We start from the raw sequence: 21,464 nt of genomic DNA on the forward strand, positions 1-21,464 counted from the left end.
AGCAAGGGACACAATGGTGAATACTCCTCCCCTCCCCCACCCAGGACAAGAATAAGCCCATTGTCTCTAATTCCCAGTCTGAGTGCACTTGCTTCATCAGTGAACGCCCAGCATGCTGTCCTTGAGAGGAACATATTAGTTATATTGTAACGGAAAAGATTTGGAAAAAGGAGAAGGGTTATTTCTGGTTGTCGGTTAGGTTTAACTCTGTGTTAAAGAGAGAACTTGGTTCTCCGTATGTGCATCTCACAAGCTAGTAGAGGAGAGCAAGGTAGAAGCAGGAATTAAAAAGTGATGGTTCAACAGACCCGTCCTGGCTTATTTCGATTCAACTATTAATACTTACACTTTGTGGGAAAGTGAGAAATCTGGGACAAATGCTAAATTGGCTAAGATGCCAGGAAAACAGGCAGACATAAATTGGGACTGAGCTGGGCCAAGTGGAATGGAGTGTATAGTCCCCCTACAATGGTATAGGGCTGGGGTGGGGATGTTTTCCAACGCTGCCGATGGCAGCTCTTAAACTGTAGTATCCCAACCTCTGACCACAATTTTCTTCCTCTCCAGTTCTCTTTGGCCACCCTGCTTAGGATAATCCTGCTTCAGACTCATGGGAGACCTCCAGTTCTTCAGTCTATCACCCTCTCCCAGCTTCCCTTAACTCCTAGTTCAGTTTGGATCCCACCCTAACCACTCTCTCACAAACTTCGGGAGGTCGTTTGTACCCATCTAATCCTGCTCACACCCACAGCCTGCCCTGTCTATCCCTACTAGGCTCCAGAGTGCTGCTGGAGAAAAGTGCCACAGCCATAGAGTTCGGTTCCTCTGTAGACTCACAGTTTCCAACCTTAACTGCGCACTAAATGCCCTTCTATAATCCTTTACAGGTCTTGGTAAATGTCTCCTTATTCCCTTCAGTAATGTTCTGAACATTTGCCCCATTCAACCCCATCATTCTCACTCTAGAAAGACTCAAGTAATTAACTTATGAAGAGGTGGAAGGAATCGGGCATGAAACACGTCAATTCTCTTTCTATCTGCATCTACACCGTCTCCTCCCCTCCAGGCCCAGGGGTGAGCAGGAGTCCGTCCGTACTTGCTGTATCCGTTTTATCACTGAAATGTAATCCTCAGCAAATTCATTGCAGCCTTTCTTCTGTACCCACCATTGCACCAAACAGCTCTCACAAAGAACACCATTGACCGCTATGTTGCCAAATCCAGTGGACACTATTTGGGGCCTTATATGACTGTCCTTTGTATTACATTTGATACTATTTATTACTTTGTTCTCTAATCTATTTCTTTGGCTTCTAGGACACCAGTCTCCTGATTCTTCTACTTCCCTATTTCTTCTTACTTTCACTCTCAAAGTTTTCAGTACACCTTTCCCCAGTGTGAAAATTCAATATAACTACACCTGGTTTAATGATCAAAATCAGGAAATTAACACTGATGTAACAGTATTAAATAATACAGGACCCTTACTTATATTTCACAAATAGTCTCAATAATGTTCTTTTCCTGGACCAGAGTCCCATCCAGGAGTACATGTCGCAGTCCCTTAAAGCTCCTTCATTCTGGAACAATTCCTCAGTCTTTGTCATGACTTTGACATTTTTGAAGGGCACTGACCAGTTATTCTGTAGAATTTCCCTGAATTTTTGTTTGTCTGAGGTCATTAAATTTCGGGCATTCCATTTTGGGCCAGAAAGACCAACAGTAGTGATGGTGTGTCCTTCACAGTGCTTAATATTAGGAGACACATGCTATCAATTTGTCTCATTATTGATATTAATTTGAATTAGTTAAAGCAGCATCTGCCATGTTTCTTCACTATAAAGATAAGCTTTTTCCCTTTGTAATTAATAAAGATTATGAGGAATGATACTTTGAGACTATGTAAATATTCTGTTCATCAAACATTCACCCACTAATTTTAGCATCCATTGATGATTCTTGCCTGAAATAACTTACTGGGGTGTTTGTCTAATGTCAATTTTCTGTTAACAACATTCCTTCTTAATTTATTAATTGAAAAGCCACTGTAATGAAGACCTTTCCCTTCTCCCCATTCATCTTTATGAAATTATTTACATCATCATGGACTCAGGGATTCCAATGTTATCCTAGATAATGAAACATTAGTAGCAGTTATTACTTGGTTGCTCAAATTGCCCCAGATTTGGCTATTGGGACTGGCTCTTGTGTCTTTTTTATCACACACACACCTACACACACCATCATTCTTTGCGCACTTTGTTAATTTTTGGCACAACACGATACTTTAGGCTCATCTTGTACTTTCCCTGCCATGGCCTTGGAATCTGCCATTTTCCCAAACAGCCTTGGTTCCTTTCATTGGTAAATGGTATTAGAAACCAAGCTCTGGGCACTAGGCTATAACATTTAATTCATAATGGTAAAAAGCAACAGTGTCTTATAAGCTTTTAAAGAGTACTTAAGATTTAAAAATAAAAATTTAAATTTAAATAATCCCATCATTATTTAGTATGTCTTTGTATGTTTAAATTTGTATATTTAAATATTGAAATGTGTATATATATGTTGAGGTATAGTAAATTAATTGTTTTGAAAAGAGAACTTTATGTATAACAGAATTAGTAGCTCATAGAAAACTATTGAGCACAGTTTGTTCTCAATGTGAGGTAATACTTATTTTCTACACAGAAAGCAGAAGTGTTGCCTCGCCCAATGTAAATAAATGTGTACTATCAAAAAGGTCTGCTAACTTTCCTGCTTATGTTGCATTTGACAGTTTCTACCATATATAACTGTAGAAAAATCAGCAAATAAAACAGAAAGGTTAAGAATTCCTCGCTTCTAGAGAAGTTAAAACCCCTAAGGTTATGTCACCTTCTGTTGTGGTTTTCAGAAAGCATTTGTACTCTGGTTAGTGATGTAGCTAAGGCAGTGGCTACTTGGGATTCTCAGTTACCTGTGTGCTGACATGACATTTCTTTCTAATAACGTTGCTCTTTTCTAGGATCAGGTCCCAAATAAAACAAGGTATCTTAAACCTAAATCATATGTAGTCCTCTTCCAGATGGCCACTGGCATCAAAGCCTTGCTCCCACATCTCCTGACATCACACACAAGAGGGGTGAGGGAAGGGTGTGTGTTAGAAATAATGACGCATGATAGGTATGTTTCATATATTTTTAATGAGCTCAACAGGAAACTGTCTTACAGTTCAGGCTCACAATATTGGGAAAGTTGTAAGTCAAAGACAAGGAGCTCAAGTTCCTTTAGGTTAATTTTGCATAGGTCAAGTATGACTCTAGGATATTATATATCTTTTCAAGCAGGGTAGTGACATGTTCATGTTCCTGTGTAAGGGCTAACAAGGTGACTGTTAACAACATGACTTCTAAAGATTTTATTGTTGAGTTGAAAATAGCTCTACTGCTTGATAGAGATTATAGCACACACTGTACAGATTTTAACATCCTGATGATTGAACAAGGCCTTCTTTGCTCATAGTATGTTCTTGCCTCAGGGTTATCATACACCAAGTAAATAGTTACAGGTAGGTCCATACACTTGTGTACTATTTCCTAATAAGGTGTTCAACTTACCTCCACTCTGATCATTTTGGTTACTATAATAAATGAAACAGAACCATTTGGTCTTTCAACAGGTGGTCTCTGCTCTCCCTTCACACTTGCCTAAAGGTCCATGCTATGAATTAGATAGAGTTGTGCTGTCCAATATAATAGCCACTAACCACGTGTGGCCATTTAAATCTAAGTTTACAATAATTAAAATTAAATAAAAAATTTTGTTCTTCGGTCCTACTAGCCACATTGCAAATACTCAATAGCCACTTGTAGCTAATGGCTACTGTATTAGACATTGCACACACAGAACACTTCCGTCACTGTAGAAAGCTTTGTAGGACAGCTTTGGGCTAGAATGGGTCTTCTGGAAGGAATGACAAAGAGCAGCCTCAGAGCCTCAGTAGGAAGGACTCTAGTAGAGGCAGGCTTCCTGGTGTGAGCTGATATTACCAGGTGCATAAAACCAATAGGCTGTTCCAATGCACCTAAGACTCAGGATTTCCAGGACTATTTTAGCCCAAAGGCAGATGACTCCATGAAAATGAACTGCTACTCTAAGTGGAAAATGCAACAGGATTGAGTAAACCTAGTTGCAGTTGTCTTAGAATCTTATAGGAATTGTTTTTAATGTTCTATTTTCTTTTTTAAAATATATTTTATTGACTTTTAGAAAGAAAGGGAGAGAGAGAAACATTGATGTGAGAATGAAACATGGATTCACTGCCTCCCGCATGCCCCCCACCAGGGATCTAGCCCATAACCTGGGTGTGTGCCCTGACCGAGAATTGAACCGGCAACCTTTCGGTGCACAGGATGACGCCCAACCAACTGAGCCACACCAGCCAGGGCTTAATGTTCTATTTTCTAACAGGAATAGACAAAACCCTCTTCCTTTCTTTTTTGCTCCACTTCAACCCTCAGTTTAGTAGGCTGTATCAAGGCCACTGGGATATACACATTTGCTCCAAGTTCATTACCAGTGGACTGCCAACCTAAACCTAAATTTCTAAACCAAAAGTATAACTCTTTCCCTTACTGGTAGGTCATTTCAACGATCTGATTTGTGGAGGGGGTGCTCTTAAAGAAACACCTGCAAGGAAGAAAATGAAGCAGGATAGGGAAAGGGAGAGAGCTTGCGCAAGGATGTGGTCTCAAGTTAAATCTAGCCCTGGCCTGACCCACAAGGGGAAAGAACTGCAGTAGTCCTGCCTTGAGACGGAACAGTTGTGTTCCTTGTTCCTGGTATCATTGGCAACATGGTGAGAGGGGGAGTGTAGCCTCCCAGGATCCCAGCAGTCAAGGGCAAGAAACCAGAGGTGGCAGGTATAAGCTGCACTGGAAGCAAATGTGGGATGCGTGCACAGCTGGTAAAGGGACCTACGCAGGGTACCAAAAGCATCTACCATACCTAGGCCCACAGGCTACATGAAATAGCTACCAGTGAAAATGAGGTATCACAGGATTTTCTTTGGGAACACTTTCCTGATACAGGAAACTACTTTAGAGGAATATTATCAGCATGAATATATAATGCTAATAATTACTTTGTTACTACATAATTAACACTGCCTAATTTCCACCATCGTTGGAAATTTAAATCAATTAATGAATTTGTTGCCTGAGCAATTGCTTTTTCAATAACTCGTCTGCACTGGAAGATATTTCATCATAATTTGTTTAGATGAATCCAGGTAAAACTCTGAAATTTGCACAAATATATAGAAATGTTTCTACTCAACTTTGTGTGTGGACTTTTTAAAGGCATACTGTCTGACAAATGCTTGTGATAATTATTTAGCAATTGTATTTTATCTCTATTATTTTCCATTGTAACTCCTAATATTGTTAAATGTCTCTGGGGAGTTTACATTAGTATAAAAGTAGATTAATGAGCATCTGATTTTATACAGTCTACTAGAATTGCCTAGAATACAGGTCTGTAGCACATATAATATAGGGAGAGCAATTATTTATAAGTTTTGACCTTAAGATGATTTCAAACCTCAAGAACTTGTCTTTGCTTCTCCCTCCTGCTCCGAAATCTGTGCAAATTTCGATAGGAATAGCAAACACTTAAACTGCATTTTTGACCAACTGAAGATTTGTGGCAACCCTGCAAGTCTATTGGCCCCATTTTTCCAACAGTATTTGCTTACTTCATGTCTCTGTGTTGTATTTTGGTAATTCTCACAATATTTCAAACTTTTCCATTAATATTATATTTGTTATGGTGATGAGTCAGCAGCCATCAACATCCAGGCAAGACCCAACACCAGTAAAAGGATTATGACTCACTACAGGCTCAGATGATGGTTAGCATTTTTAGAAATAATGTATTTAAAATTAAGGTATGCAAATTCTTTTTGGACATCATGCTTTTGCACACTTAATAGACTACAGTATAGTGTAAACATAACTTTTATATGCAATGGGAAACCAAGAACTTCATGTGACTTGCTTTATTGTGGTATTTGCTTTATTGTGGTGGTCGGTAGCCAAACCCTTAATATCTCTGAGGTACGCCTTTATTGTGATTGTATTTTATAAACTTTTCTTTTTTTAAGAAAAAAATATGCTTTTGTTGATTTCAGAAAGGAGGGGAGAGGGAGAGGGAGACAGAAACATCAATAATGAGTCATTGATCGGCTGCCTCCTGCACGCCCCCTACTGGGGGTCAGGCCTGCAACCCGGGCCTGTGCCCTGACCGGGAATCTCCTGGTTCATGGGCCGATGCTCAACCACTGAGCCATGCGGCTGGGCAGATGTCTTTCTCATATATATGAAATGATGATGTTTTGGACTTGCTTCAAAATAAGCCATGGTGTGTGGGAGAGGCATAGGTAGGGAAAATTGCCTGATAATTCTCAAGGCTGGGCAATGTATTCATGTTAAGAAGTTTCTGCAGGGCACCTAACAACATGAATTAATGGACTTTAAAAAATGTGCACAAAACTTTGACGGGAATTTCTGTTTAGATATTTATCTTGGTATAATCAGACAAGGGCAGAAAACTTTATGTATAAGAATGATCATCTTAGTATTATTTCTTTTTAGACATTTGTCACCTATGCATCCTGTAAGAAAACCGTTACTATAACAAAGTGAAAAGGGAACCTACCATAGATGAGGACATGAGATACAAACAAAACAAGATAGTGGCAGCTGAGGGGTGAAAACAGCACAAAAGGCCACTGTCTTGCTTGGGGTGCACTTCAGTGGAAAGGTTGGGAATCACCCTGATTCCCAAGCCCCCAATTCCTGAATGGGGAATGAGAGTTCTGTCTAGGCCACCCGATCCAAATATAGTTTATGCTCTTTTTCTTTTTCTTTAAATCCTCACCCGAGGATATTTTTTTCCATTGCTTTCTAGAGAGAGAGGAAGGGAGAGAGAGAGGGAGGGAGGGGAGGGAGGGAGGGAGGGAGGGAGGGAGGGAGGGAGGGAGGGAGGGAAACATCTGTGTGAGAGACACATCGATTGGTTGCTTCCCACAGGGCCCGGGGATCGAGCCTGCAACCGAGATACATGCCCTTGACCGGAATCAAACCCGGGACCCTTCAGTCCTCAGGCCCATGCTCTAATCACTAGGCCACACCGGCCAGGGCTATAGTTTATACTCTTTCCTCCAGGTGTGGTGCCTTTGTGAAATACCCTGACGACTCCCCAAGGTTTACTCCTGTTCCCTGAGTTTGGACCTTCTTTAGTCTCCCTTAGTAAGAGCTGCTGTTTCTGTTGGTGTGTTTATCTTTAAAAAAATAATAATAATTTCAACATTAAAGTTGCAAGAATCATACAAAGAACTCCTGTATTCCTTCACCAAGATTTGCCAACTTGTGGCATTTTGTCTCATTTTCTTTATCTCTTTTTATATGCACACTTTTTTTTTCTCTGAATCAGTTAAAATGCAGACATAACACCCTTTACTCCTAAACACTTTGGTACGTATTTTCCAAGAACAAGGATATTCTCTTATATAACTATAATTATCAAAAACAGATAATCAACACTGACACAACAATATCTAATATGCATTCCAAATTTATATTTCGGTAATAGTCCCCTATATGTACTTCATAGCAAGAATTCTTTTTTCTGAACCAGTATCCAATCCAGGATTGTCCATTATTTGTAGTTGTCACGTCTCTTTAGGTACCTTTAATCTGGAGCAGTTCTTCAGCCTTTTTGACACTGACTGTTTTGAATTGTAGAGGCCAGCTGTTTTGTGGCACTGTCTCCAATCTGGGGTTCCCTGCTGTTTCTTCGTGATTAGGCAAGAACTGTTCACAATACCAAATAATAGTGAAAAAATCCTGGAAACAGCTTAATGGTCTAATGACAGGAAAATGGTAGAGCCACAAAATGGACCCTTATGCAACCAATAAGAATGATAGAGTGTATTTACTGACTTGAAGATAGTTCCAATTATTACGTGAGGAAAGCAGAATACAATTTGGTTGTATATGAGCCATTTTATATAATTTACAGATATGCATAGAAACCTCTGAAGAGTTTACAAAAGGATCTAATGGTGACTGGTTAGTAAGATTAAGGGAGATGTGAAATTTTTATTTACTTATCTAGACTTTCTAATTTTGGTATTATGAGTATCCTGTGAATAACGAAATATGAAAAACTTTTAAAAGTGACAGGTCAGTTTTGGTTTTATATCTGAAATATCACTGTGTGGGGAAGGGAATATTTCTTTTCTGTTTTAAAAAATAAAAGATACAGTTACCTACCAAACCAGCTAATTTCACTTAAAATCACTTTATCTCACTTCCCTTGAAGAAAACCCAGTAGTTTAAGAGATATTGCCCTCATTTTGACAGACGGGGCTGGGGCTGAGGCTGAGAGGTGGAGGGTCCCTTGCTCAGGGTTACTGCTTACTAGTGGCAAAGCTAGGATTCAAACCCAGCTCCTTCAGACCACGAAGCCTTACTTGCTCCAGCCCACACTGCTCCCGCGTGGTCCCTTTTCAGCTGTCTGCTGCTGGACTCCATCTGGATATGAGGCTTGGAGTTTCGACTACAGCTCCCCAGCTTTTGGTCTCACCATCATGCCTCGGGCGATTTTTATAGGTTTTATAGGTAGACAAATGCCTTTTCTTTTTTCCTACTAAAGAAGAATTATATGTGTGTGTATATATGTACGTATATGCATTTTGCTTTCTAATGTACTTAAAGCTTTGAGTTGTTTTCACAAGTCAGTTGGTTAATCAACTCTATTACCTCCTGACACCACTGGGCTCAGCTTCCGACTTCTCCCCTTTCCCTTCCACCCTTTTACCTCCCTGGTGTCACCCTTATCTCTGAGGGTCTTTCCTCTGCTAAGCAAAGACCAGATTTTGCATGGATCCCTATTAAATCTCTGCTAGTGGGGTTGGGGTAGGTAGAATGTTCATGTAGAGTCCCAGCTGATGGGAGGACTTTTCAGTGTCAGGCCTGTCATCTGATATGTTACTCATATTCTTGGGTCATTTGCAAAAGCAGCTTAGCGGAGGACCACGTGATGGTGCCTGGATTGTTGGGGACATTAGTCTAAAAGTCAAGTAGGATCAGAACTAAAAAGTACCCATTGGCTTATAGCAACAGTCACTGATGATCTTTGCTATAGGGGTTTTAGTGTAGTTGAGAGAAGTAGAGAGGTATAGACAGAGTGATTGGACTTTTAAGAAAATGATGAAATACAATAAACTCAAAAAGAACACAGAAACAAGGTAGTGTATCAGTGGATGGGAAATCTTAAATCTGTGTCTCCTCTCTTAATCCTTAAATTCTGTGTGTGGAGTACTATTTAACCTGCATTTTATTTTATATATATATATATATAATCAACATTGACACAAGAATATCATCTAATATGCATTCCAAATTTATATTTCGATAATAGTCCCCTATATGTCCTTCATAGCAAGAATGTGTGTATGTATATATATATATATATATATATACACACACATACACACACACACACATATACATATATATATATATTTAAATATATCTTTATTGATTTCAGAGAGAGGAAAGGAGAGGGAGAGAGAGATAGAAACATCAATGATGAGAGTCATTGATCGGCTGCCTCCTGCACGCCCCCTGCTAGGCATCGAGCCTGCAACCCGGGCATGTGCCCTGACCGGGAATCAAACCCTGATCTCCTGGATCCTAGGTCAATGCTCAACCTGCACTTTAAAAATGAGACGAAAGTGGAGAGGTTCGGTAACTGAATCATGCTTACATGGAATTCCAAACCACGGCACCGAAGTCTAGAGTCCATACCCTTCTGTTCTAATAGTTTCTAAGTATACTGGGAAGGACAAGTAAAAAGGATTGAAGGTTGATGTAGAGAACTTGACACTAAACACCAGTGTGTGTGGTGGCATCGGTCTGCACTGTTGTGGTTTCCTCTAGCAGGTCACCCTCCCCAGATGTAAGTGTGGGGTGAACCCTGGGCACAGGGCAGGTAAGAGGGTGGGAGAGAATTAGGAGAAGTGGGAAGTGGAGGCCAGTTGTGTCAAGAGGTAACGGAGGTGCGCAGACAACAGTGAGGTGAAGGCCTGGGAAGGGCACGGGAGCCTGGAGGAGGGGTCAACAGGGGGGAAAAGGGACATCAGTAATACTTCCAACAATAAATTTTGCCCTAGCTAGCTTGGCTCAGTGGTTAGAGTGTCAGCCTGTGGAAGGGTCTCGGGTTCAATGTGGGTCAGGGGCACGCACCTTGGTTGCAGACTCGATCCCAGGCCCCAGTGGGGGTGCTTATGGGAAGCACCCAATCCATGTATCTCACACCAATGTTTCTCTCTCTGGCCCCCCCTTTACTCTCTCTGAAAGCAATGGAAAAAATATCCTTGGGTGAGGATTAAAAAAAAAATTTAAAAAAGAGGTAATGGAGGTGATTAACCATGTTACCCAAACTCAGTGGTTAAGAAAGCAAGGCCAAGAATTGCCCAATAGCCCGGCTGGCGTGGCTCAGTGGTTGAGCGTCGACCTATGAACCAGGAGGTCAGGGTTCGATTCCCGGTCAGGGCACAGGCCCGGGTTTCGGGCTCGGTCCCCAGCAGAGGGCACGCAGGGGGCGGCCAATTGGTGCCTCTCTTTCATCACTGATGTTTCTCTCCCTCTCTCTCTTCCTCTCTCTGAAATCAATAAAAACATTACAAAAAAGAATTGTCCAATAAAGGAATTAAGAGTCTGATAAACATGGGTACAAAGTGCAGGAAGTTAGGAATCTGGGCAAAAAGTTAAAAAGCACATCAAACAGTAGAGCCCAAACTAATGTATCAGTATTAAGAATAGAGAGGAATGGATCCAAAAGACAGAATAATAGATTCTGAGGAACTCAGCAAGTAAATGTAGAGATCCAAGCAGATCTCTGTTTGGGACTATCCAACTACAGCCCTACCAATGATGGTGTCATTAACAAATAGATAAAATTCAGGTCAGGACAATTTAGTTTGAGACACATGCTTGAGTAGCCAGCAGTTTGGGAAAAATGTCCAGGGGAATAGTTGAGATTAAGGGTAGAGCTTCAGTGGGTAGAGCAGACTGTGGATAGGGATTGGGGCTGTAAGTAGGACATACACGTGACAGCTGTAGCAGTAGTGGTGACAAGTGAGAATACCAGATGGCAAACACGAGAACACTGTGGAATATTTATTTACATCAGGGTAAGGAGAAGAGTCAAGAAAGGAGTGGTCTTGAAAAGAGTGGTACAAATAAGGGAAATTAAGGTAAGAGAGTTTCCGAGGGTGGGAGGGGCATGAAAGGAAAGAAAGAATAAAGGTGTGAATGTTCCAAGTTTGGTGTCAATATTTCCAGGAAGTGGCCTACAAAGTTGGCTGCATTTCCAAGTTGCATGGAATGGAGTGACTCCAGTTACTAAATGCTATAAAGGCTGCCTAAATCTTCTCTCTCCTACCTCGCCTCTTCCCAAGGGAAAGAAATCTGCCTAAGCAGCATGTTTTCTTTAAACCCTCTCCCTGTGCCCCCACCCCACCCCCAGCATCCTGGAAAGCCTCCCTAAGCTCTTTGGCTGCATGGGATAAGTTGAAATGCTTAAGAACATCTCTTCTAAGGGAGGTCCGGAAAGACAGTTGTATTTGAAGATAATGCCAAAATTCCAGCTCTCTGATCTGCAAACTTTCAAGAAATTGCTTATCTTTTGTGCTTGCTCTCTAACAGAGAACATGAGACCAGGGTCCAAAGAATTATTGCTTCTGGTAATACTAAATCAATACTAAATATAGAACATAAGCATATTGGGCTTAAGGATCAGGACCGTTGGAAAATAAGCCTGTGTGTTAAATGGTCTCACTAACCACTGAAATGAAAATACCAGCAGTCTCCAAGAGCCCTGCAGTTTGAAGGTGAAGAACTCTCATGTAGTCATCCTGCTTTGCTGCCCCTCCTAAAGACATAATTATTCCATAAACATATGAAAAAAGAGTGATACAAAACATGATTAAAGGCTGTTACTGGTGCAACATAAAAAATTATTTTTGTAATTTTATACATCTGACAAATCTTTTTGGCTAATGTTATTAATACCTAATTAGCACCAAAGGTGATTTTGAGAATTAGGAAAAAAACTAATTTCCATGTTGTATCAATTCACCTTTGACTACATTCAATTTATTCTTTATTTAGAAACTATCATGTTGACTGACCAATGTAATTGAGTATTTGTGTAATTTTGCCAACAATTTACTTTCAGACATGCAGTTAACTGTTGCTTGTAACTCTTTCTTTTAAAATGTTATTTATTGATTTTAGAGAAAGGAAAGGAGGGGAGGAAGAAACACTGATTTGTTGTTCCATTAATTTATGCATTTGTTGGTTGTTTCTTGTGCCCCCACCAGGGCTGGAACCTACACCAAAAGGTTACCAGTTCCTTTCGAGATGAGAGCACATGCCCAGGTTGCAGCTCGATCCCCAGTAGGAGGCGTGCAGGAGGCAGATTAGCTCACATCGATGTTTCTCTCCCTCTCCCTTCCTCTCCTTCTAAAAATCAATAAAAAATCTTTAAAAAAATAATACATATGAAACAAAACCTTTTGACTTAACGTTTTCACACATGAAATATAATGTCCAGTTTCTCAAAAATAATAGCCCACTTTGAGATATATTCTATATGGTCTTTATATCAAAATCAAAACCTCAGTGAATTTACTAAAAATGTGTATGATTTTTTTTAAAGGTACCGTACCTCTTTTCATTCAAAAGCAGTCCTTTGGAGTGGGGAAGCTTAATCTCTATAGATGAACTTTTTTTAAACTTTATTTTTTATTGTTTACACTATTACAGATGTCGCCAATGCCCCCCAACCCTTGCCTTTGCCCACCTCCACTCAACCCACAATTTTTTTGGATCAAAACTTTAAGTGTACATACATACTCTTTACTTCTGGAACTTTAGCCTAAGAAATTACTTGCATAAGAACATGAAGATATAGGTGAGACATAGAACGATTCCAGTTCATCCATATACTGTGATATCATGAGCTGCTAAACAGAATGTGAGAAATCTAGTTGTGCTGTTCAAGTGAAGAAGACAAGGTGCAGGATTGTAGGTTCAGCATGCTCCTATTTATAATAAAAAAATGTTTAAGTTACATATTTACACAAGCACTTAGAAGGCTCCACATCAAATACTGGGGAGTAGGCTTGTGGAGAAGGGAAATTTTCATATTTTGCTTTATATATCTTCATATATTTTAACTTTATACAATGAACACATATTATTTTTAAATTGAGGTAAAATTCACCCTTTTAAAGCGTATAATTTGTGGCTTTTAGCATATTCACGAAGTTGTATAACTATCACCACTATCTAATTCAAGATGTTTTCATCACCCTAAAAAAAAACTCCATACCTGTTGACAGTCACTTCTCATCCCAGTGTTGTGGTCGTCGTCGTCCCCCCCCCCCGCCCCCCTGCCATAGCCCCTGGAAACTACTAATCTGCATTCTGTCATGGACTTGCCTATTCTGGACATTTCATATAAATGGAACCATGCAATATGTGACCCTTTGTGCCTGGGCTCCTTAGCATATTCCCAAGGCTCACCCATGTTGTAGCAGGCATCAGTACTTCATTTATTTTTATGACTATATATGAATTTTATAAATAAAAAATTCTGTAAATAGCTGATTTTAAAAATACTCGTAAACAGAAAAACCTTATCCTTTTGTTGTAAAAACTCAACATCTCAAAATTCAGTGTCTATATTAAACTACAGCTTATTTCTATCTCCAAGTACCTAACACTCCCTGGAATATCTGCTCTCTCAGGTCCCATTTTGCCCAGCTGCATCTTCCCTGTCTCCCTGCCACTGCCCCCACCTCCAACATAAAAACACATTTACGGTCCCAGAGAGGCACAGACAAAGGTGTAATTTGAAAGTTTATGGATCTCCTATCTTTTGACAAGGACCCAGGTCTCACTGACTGATTTGGCTTCAGTATTCTGACCATATGCAGAACTTGTCTGTTACAGTGTAACACTGTAAAATGCCATCATTAACTTTCTTAGTAACTGGTATTTTGTAGTTTTCATCTTCTGAATAAAAGTCAAGAATAAAATTTTTCCTTACGTCCTTAATGTCGTTATGTCATTATCTTAACAAGGCAAAATTATGTCACACGAGTTGATAGATAAAGCAGCACTGTGTCTCCATAAGTGAGGACTCTAATATATAAATATAAGATGGCTTGAGCCCTGGCAGGGGTGGCTCAGCTGGTTGAGCTTTGACCCATGCACCGAGAGGTCATTGGTTTTGATTCCTGGTCAGGGCACATGCCTGGGTTGGGGGCTGGATCCCCAATAGGGGGCATGCAGGAGGCAGCCAATAGATGTCTCTCATTGATGTTTTTCTCTTCTCTCCCTCTCCATTCCTTTCTCTCTCTAAAAGTAAATAAAACATTTTCTTTAAAAAAAAGATGGATTGAGGTTTTCTCTTACAAAGATGGACTGGCCATTTGCTGGCCATAGAATTTCCTAGGGAAATTCTACCAGGTTTATGCTTTGGAATGTCCTCAGCAATTGCTGATGACTGCAGCTGAAAACCAAGACAAAGCAAAAAACACCCCCCCCCCCCAAAAACAACAACAAAAAAACCACACACAAAAAAAAGAGCTGTCAATAGTTTCAATTAACTAAAAAAAAAAAAAAAAAAAAAAAAAAAACACACATAAATTCTTTCTCTATAATTTTATAGTGGTAATTAAAATGAAACTAAATAATGGATTTTACACACACACATCAAGCACTATTAGGTAACATTTGCAGGAAAGCACACCATCAAATAGTTCCACCATTAATCAACCTATAGCTTGAAGGCAGGTTAGGAATTGTGTGTATGGAATGAGCATATTCCACTAATTAAAACTTTGATTTCTGCCCTGGATATGGCCACCTCAATATATAAGCACTGTACTAGAAGCAAGCTGTCCATGGTAAAGGGAGTAAATTTAAATCTATAAGATGAAATCCCTTTATGACAAATATTAATCCTGCACCCTTATTACCAATCAGATTAACTATACTAGGAGTTTTGGTTTATTTTCAAAATCACCTTTTAACTAAGTTTTAGATGACATGATTTAGGCCATAGGTATCTGAATAATATAATAATAAGAGAACCAAGATGTAATGGGGTTCTGTTGTACTTGAAAGATTGCTGTCTCTCCATGATAAAAACCGTTTATGTTGTGAAACTTGGAACTAAACTCAAATTCACATTTTTCTCTCTCTCATGCTTGTTTAGCAACAAGTTATTAAACAAACTAGGCATTTTACCATGAAATAAAGCAAGACTAAAAGGAACACAATACTATTGCTGTTACAAATAAGCTTCATTATATCCGTTCACAAAAAACACATGCATACAAACATGAAAGTCATAACTCATTTATTGAATGAATAGTATATGCAATACCAATAAAAGGAAACTAATGCTACAAACTACAATTTTGAAAATAAAGCCAATATAACAGGAACAAAATATACATAACAAGAGAGGAATGTTTGACTTTGACCCATAATGCATTCCTTATCTTTACAATTAACCTAAATGTCTGTTAGAACAAAACTGTATACCTTGGTCTAACTTGAGTGCTTTTTAAAAAAGCAACATTCTGGAAGAACACTTCTTTTGCTTTGAGATATTTAAGATTCACACATTTGTTCAAGTACATAGATTCTGATTCAACAGTAGATCTATATAGCTTGTTATTCTCTTAATATCTAGAGTAGCATGTACTCCTGAGCAAGTACTATCTGAAAATCTAAAATTGCTAACTTTTGAAATAAAATGTATCAGCTGTGGGTTTTTAATAAATTGAGATGAAAGTAAAATTCACCTCCCCCCCCTCCCCCCAGGAACAAAGCTCTTATTAAAGTATAGAAACTCAAGTCTATCTTTCTACTCTAAAGAACATTTCTTACTAACATTTCTGGTAAGGCAATAAATGCTCCAGAATAATCTTCAATATACGCTTGCAAAGATTACACTGTTGAATATCAATAACAAAAAGAAAACAAAAATTGGGAAAAAAGAGAAAAGGGAAAAATAAAAGATGCTTCAATTTTTCAAGCTAAAATATGCGTAAAACACAGTCATGGCAGTATTTTTGAAATGATGTACATGTTATATACTTATCAAATAATGTCATGCTTATTAAAACTACAGTTAAGGACTTAAGAGATGAACAGTAAATACACTGCTGAGGTCCATTTTTCTAAATATTCATACCACAATGTAATTACTACCCAGAAGATGATGATGCTACTTGGGAACATAAGTACTGTACAATTTTTACATTGTAAGGCACTTTTACTCAGCATGTGACAAACATGGATACAAAAATCAAAATATCGGAGGTTTACAACCAAAGGTGATTTTTCATGTGACTTCAATTTACATTTCAATTTTTAATGAAAGACTATATAGCCAATCACACCACAGTGAGAAAAATAGGTAGCCAGCCACTTACCTAGCCAACCAAAAGGTAAAGTGCTATTCTGGTTGCTAGTGGCAGAGGAAGGGTTGAACAAACCCATACAAAATCATACACTGGATTACATAACAAATCCATCAACCGACAGCTATAGTATTCGAAGCCCATTACGTGATTATTGACTGGCCATTATTACCCCTGGCACCTTCCATTTTTCCTAAAAACATCATTACAGTAGTTGTCCAAAAATGAGGGTGCTCTGTCATTTCACCGGTAAACTGATGGTATACGATGTAAAAATGATCTAGACACAGTGATTCAAAGATTTAAAATGACGGGTTTCAAGCTGCTGTTAAGGAAATAAAGTACAGATCCTTTGGGAAAAGTCACATAGCTTGGTAAACAAACATCTAGATCTGTCGTTGCACTTCAAGTCATGGTGAATTTTGAAAATTCATCACACACACACACACAAAAACCCAACGGCATATTTAGAGCAAGAAGAGAAAAACATATAGGGAGAGCAACCCACTACTAAAGCTAGTTTACATCTAAAAATAATAAAAAATAGTTAACATAAAGCAATCATCGAGTCCCTTGATTTAAGTAAATGTGTGAATACACACTTGACAAATGTGTCTTTAAGGGACTAACAGTTAAAAAAATCACTCATTAAGCACAGTGTAATTTTCCACCTGTTACATCTTAAAAACGCTTTTCCATAAGATACAAAACATCTTGATGTACAGTCATGTTAACATGATTTTTTCTTGTTTACAAATTTGCTTTAATGTGGTAGGTTAACTAATCACTCAGAAATCAGAATCCCTACCCTTGATAATGAGGTGCTATGGTAGTATCAGGCAGACCACAACTGAAGTTTTTTGGTTTTGCCATGAAGAAATATACAAATGTGCTTCAGAAGATAAATGGAAGAAAATATCACTAGCTAGAAATGCCAGTGTGAGAATCCTTTCTAAAAGGCTGGATTCTTAGGCTTTGAGAAACAATCCTGATGATCCATAAAACAGCGAGCCCCACCAGAGGGAAAGCAGGGCACAAAAGCCAATTTAATAGATCAGCAAAGCACTGCATGAAAACATTTAAAAAATATTAAATAAAGTTTCTAAAATAGTGGTCACAAAATTAAAAATAAATACTGTTTTATGCAGACTGTTCTTTACTCCTAGAGCACATGAGACCTCCTTACATACTTTGGGCCAATATCGGAAGCATTCCACACAACACGGCACTTGAGAGGAACGGGTTTCAGACATGGTGGCTAAAGTCCTTAGTGAGTGGTAACCCTTTCAATCTTAAAGAGGTTTGCTTTGCTGTTGCCAAATGTTAGTTCAAACTTGAAAGGATCCAATCATTTTGCTAGAAGCTCTTTGTATAACACGAAAAAAAGAAGAGGTTTACTGTCAAGAGAATTTTGGCATAAGCACTGGACCTCATAGCTGACAATCACCAGCCGCCTGAGTCCATGTAGGTCAGTGAGAACGACTTTAACAGGAACCAAATGAAATGCTTTAGCACACTTCTTGGAAGAAATTTTTAGCAGTTGCTGTCAAAGCCAAGAGAAAAATAAAGTTCTCTTCATTTCTAGCCTCCATTACTTGAGTGTGAAAAAATAATTCACAAATTCCCATGTGTTGCAACCAGAGGCGTGTTTGCACTGTAAAGTGAAATTTGCTTATGCTTTCCCTTGAGTATGAATCCACTAAACAAACTTAGACACTCGAAACAGAACTTTGTTCAGTCCAGAAATATAGCTTACTTCATTTCAATACCTGCTTTAACTGTTGACACTATACACAGGGTTAATAGTGTTTCAATTGCTTCCCAGAAACTGAAAACTACGGCTATGTAATATCAACATGTCAAACTCTGCCATCTAGTGAAGAAGGCTCACAGAACAAACAAGATGTTTTTAGGCAGTTCAATGAAGGATCTAAGAGTTGGGCAGTAAAAAGTTACAACCCTTTTTGATTTTAGAAAACAGTGAAAAAAGAATAGTAGTTATGGATGTCTTATTCATTCCCAGTTTTCTAACTCTGTCCCATGAACCTGTTTAAAAGATGATAAGAAAATGTAAAATATGATGCTTGAGGGGAACACAATAAATATAATGTTATTGAGAAGCGAGGATATCTTACTGATTTGACATTACAACTACATTTATTGATAAAGTAGATAGCTTGTTTTTACTGTTACAAAATCCACTAGTTTAAAAAACTATGCAAGCTCACACAATCCTCAGCATTCTAGTAACATGCTCAACTAAACATAATAGCATTAAAAAAATCATACTGCACACCATTACTTCAACATGTTTTTACCAATGTGTATTATATTCTGACAACAGATCCGATATAATTAACTTTCATACCTAGTTTCCATTAAGTTGCTGCTGAGTTAGTCGTTGCTGATCAATTTCTAATTTTCCCCGGCTTTTACTCTCTCGTTCCTCATCTTCTTCATCTCTCTCATCATTTCCACTATGATTTTTACAATATAGTCTACAATAATGAAAGACAAAAATCCCAAAATGTTTTGTTACTGTTCATGAGACTACATTTATGTCATTAGTGGATGAGGTTGGTGCCCATTTAAAATATGGGTTTCCTCATTCACACTTAAAAACATTCCACAGTTAGTTACATGCAGCTCCATTTCTGTCTAAAAGATAGGAAAGTACTCTATGAATGAGATATTTAAAGTCTATCTGAAATAAAACCTTTGGTTTGGGATGAAAGTTATCACATACACCCAAATATAAAGCAATTCCTCATTTTGCCCAATGAAATTAAAAACAAAGTTTTTGATATAAAACATTATTTAAAGGCACATTTCAGGAAATTATATTATATATATATATATATATATATATATATATATATATATATATATATATATAAAATTGCTTTCTGCTCAAGATTTCATGCAACACTTTTATTCAAACTCTTCAAATGCCTTTTCATCATTAGTGTCCTGGCCTTCATTAGAACAACTTTATGAATCACCTGACAGTTTTCCAAGAACTACATTTGACTATGTCTCTCTTAATCTAGACTGGTTCTTCCAAATTTTTCCCCCCGTACTCTTTTCGAAAGAGTTAGATTAGATACCTTGTCAGCTATACCACATTCTGGATTTGTCTAACTGTAGTACTGTTTTATTTGGCTCTCTCTCACACCATATTTCCTATAAACTTGAAATAAAGCCCAAGGGCTTGGTTAGCTTTAGGTTCAACTTATTTTTTTTTGTTAGTCCAGGATACTTTGTAGGTGATCCTGCATACTTCAGGAGGCATGTAATTTCAGAACTCTCCATTTTAGTAGTGCTGTTTGATCATTTGGTTAAGGTGGTGGTGACAGCCAGATTTGTCCATTGTAAAGACAGGTTTTCCCCTTTAAAATTAGCAAATAATCTCTGGAGTGATACTTTGACATCATATAGCTCCAACAATCTTTTATTTGGACATATACACAGTATAAATGAAGTTCATTGTTTTTTATGAAAATAGCCACACAGGCGATTTTGGACCAGGGTTTAGGCCACTTTAATGTATACGTACCAATGTATTTTTTTTAATTGCTAACCACCCCCACCATAATCAAAGGGTGGGCTGATCTGAGCTCAGTTTTAGGTAAATTACAACCATGTGCTGCATAACAATGTTTAGGTCTATGACAGACCACATATAGGAAAGTGTTCCCGTAAGATTATAATGTAGCTGAAAAATTCCTATCGCCTAGTGACATCATAGCCACCATAACATCATAACACAACCCATTCCTTAAGTGTTTGCGGTGATACTGATGTAAACAAACCTACTGTGCTGCCAGCTGTATAAAAATATAGCACTTACAATTATGTACAGTACCTAACACTTGATAATGGTAATAATAAAGGACTATGTTACTGGTGTTTGTATTTGCTATACAATACTTTTTTTTTTTTTAACTATACTATACTTTTTATTGTTAATTTAGAGTGTACTCTTTCCACTTATTAAAAGGAAGTTCGATGTAAAATAGTACGTTGTTATGCAGGCAGCAGCCTCATACATCTGTTTCCAGTGTCTCTTGATTGCATCATTTTCTCTTGTGCTTGATTTAATCTTGTGTTGTTTTGTAGAGTAACATGTTGTACAGGCTTGTAGCCTAGGAGCACAAGGCTATACCACATAGCCCAGGTGTGTAGCAGACTATACCATCTAGGTTTGGAGAAGTGCATTCTACAATGTTCGCATGATGATGAAATGGCCCAGCCACCCATTTCTCAGAAGATATTCCTATCGTTAGATGGTACATGACTGTATACACAAGATGACAAGATAGAGCAAAAGATACAAGATGACAAGATAGAGCAATTCTTAAAAAATGTTCAGTGGATGCCCTCTTGTGGTCAGCAATGGATAAAAGAGGATCATATAGGAATTAACCAGCCACAAATGACTTTAACATGAGAAGTTTCTAACTTGTGCATAGAATAAAAGGCAGGCATGGGGATGGGGGAAGGATGATAGTAACAACTGACTTCTGACCCAGTTTTGCTTATTACTTTTTTATTCTCAAAATATTTTCAATAATTTTCAAAGAACTATAGAGAATTTGTACTCTTCAAACACTGCACATTGGGAATCACGTCTTTTTTTAATCATGAGTTCAACTATCAAGAGTGAGATTCCTACACTGTGCAGCTATGAAGTATCTTCCCAAAAATATAATCTGAATATAATTAAACCTTTGAACCAACTTACAATTTATGGGAAATATGGAGGGGTAGAGAAATGAGGTAATGGCCTCATGAAAAAGTAGAAAGAAAAATCTAGAATGTAAGACTTTTTTTTAGAGGACAACTTATTGAGGTTCTTCAACAAATAGGGGTAAAAGGTAAGATGGAGTGATTTTTGTAATTAAGA

General features: G+C 38.2%; 1 protein-coding gene across 4 annotated transcripts in view; it reads right to left on the reverse strand.

Moving 5' to 3' along the window:
• Positions 1-12,869: 12,869 nt before the first annotated feature.
• The window catches only part of PHF6 (PHD finger protein 6), a 51,216-nt gene continuing 42,621 nt past the window's right edge, over positions 12,870-21,464 (reverse strand). For 2 of the 4 annotated variants that reach the window (XM_081126520.1, XM_081126518.1), the window contains exons 10-11: positions 18,927-19,056; positions 15,470-18,604 (exon numbers count right to left, since the gene is read on the reverse strand). In XM_081126520.1, coding sequence (XP_080982646.1) covers positions 18,927-19,056 — 130 coding nt within the window. In that variant the 3' untranslated portion in view covers positions 15,470-18,604. Of the gene's footprint in view, positions 13,160-15,469; positions 18,605-18,926; positions 19,057-21,464 lie in introns of those variants that run through there. The other 2 variants (XM_081126521.1, XM_081126519.1) reach the window with 2 other exon arrangements.

This window comes from Miniopterus schreibersii, assembly GCF_964146895.1.
Source record: "Miniopterus schreibersii genome assembly, chromosome: X".
Taxonomy (NCBI): Eukaryota; Metazoa; Chordata; class Mammalia; order Chiroptera; family Miniopteridae; genus Miniopterus; species Miniopterus schreibersii.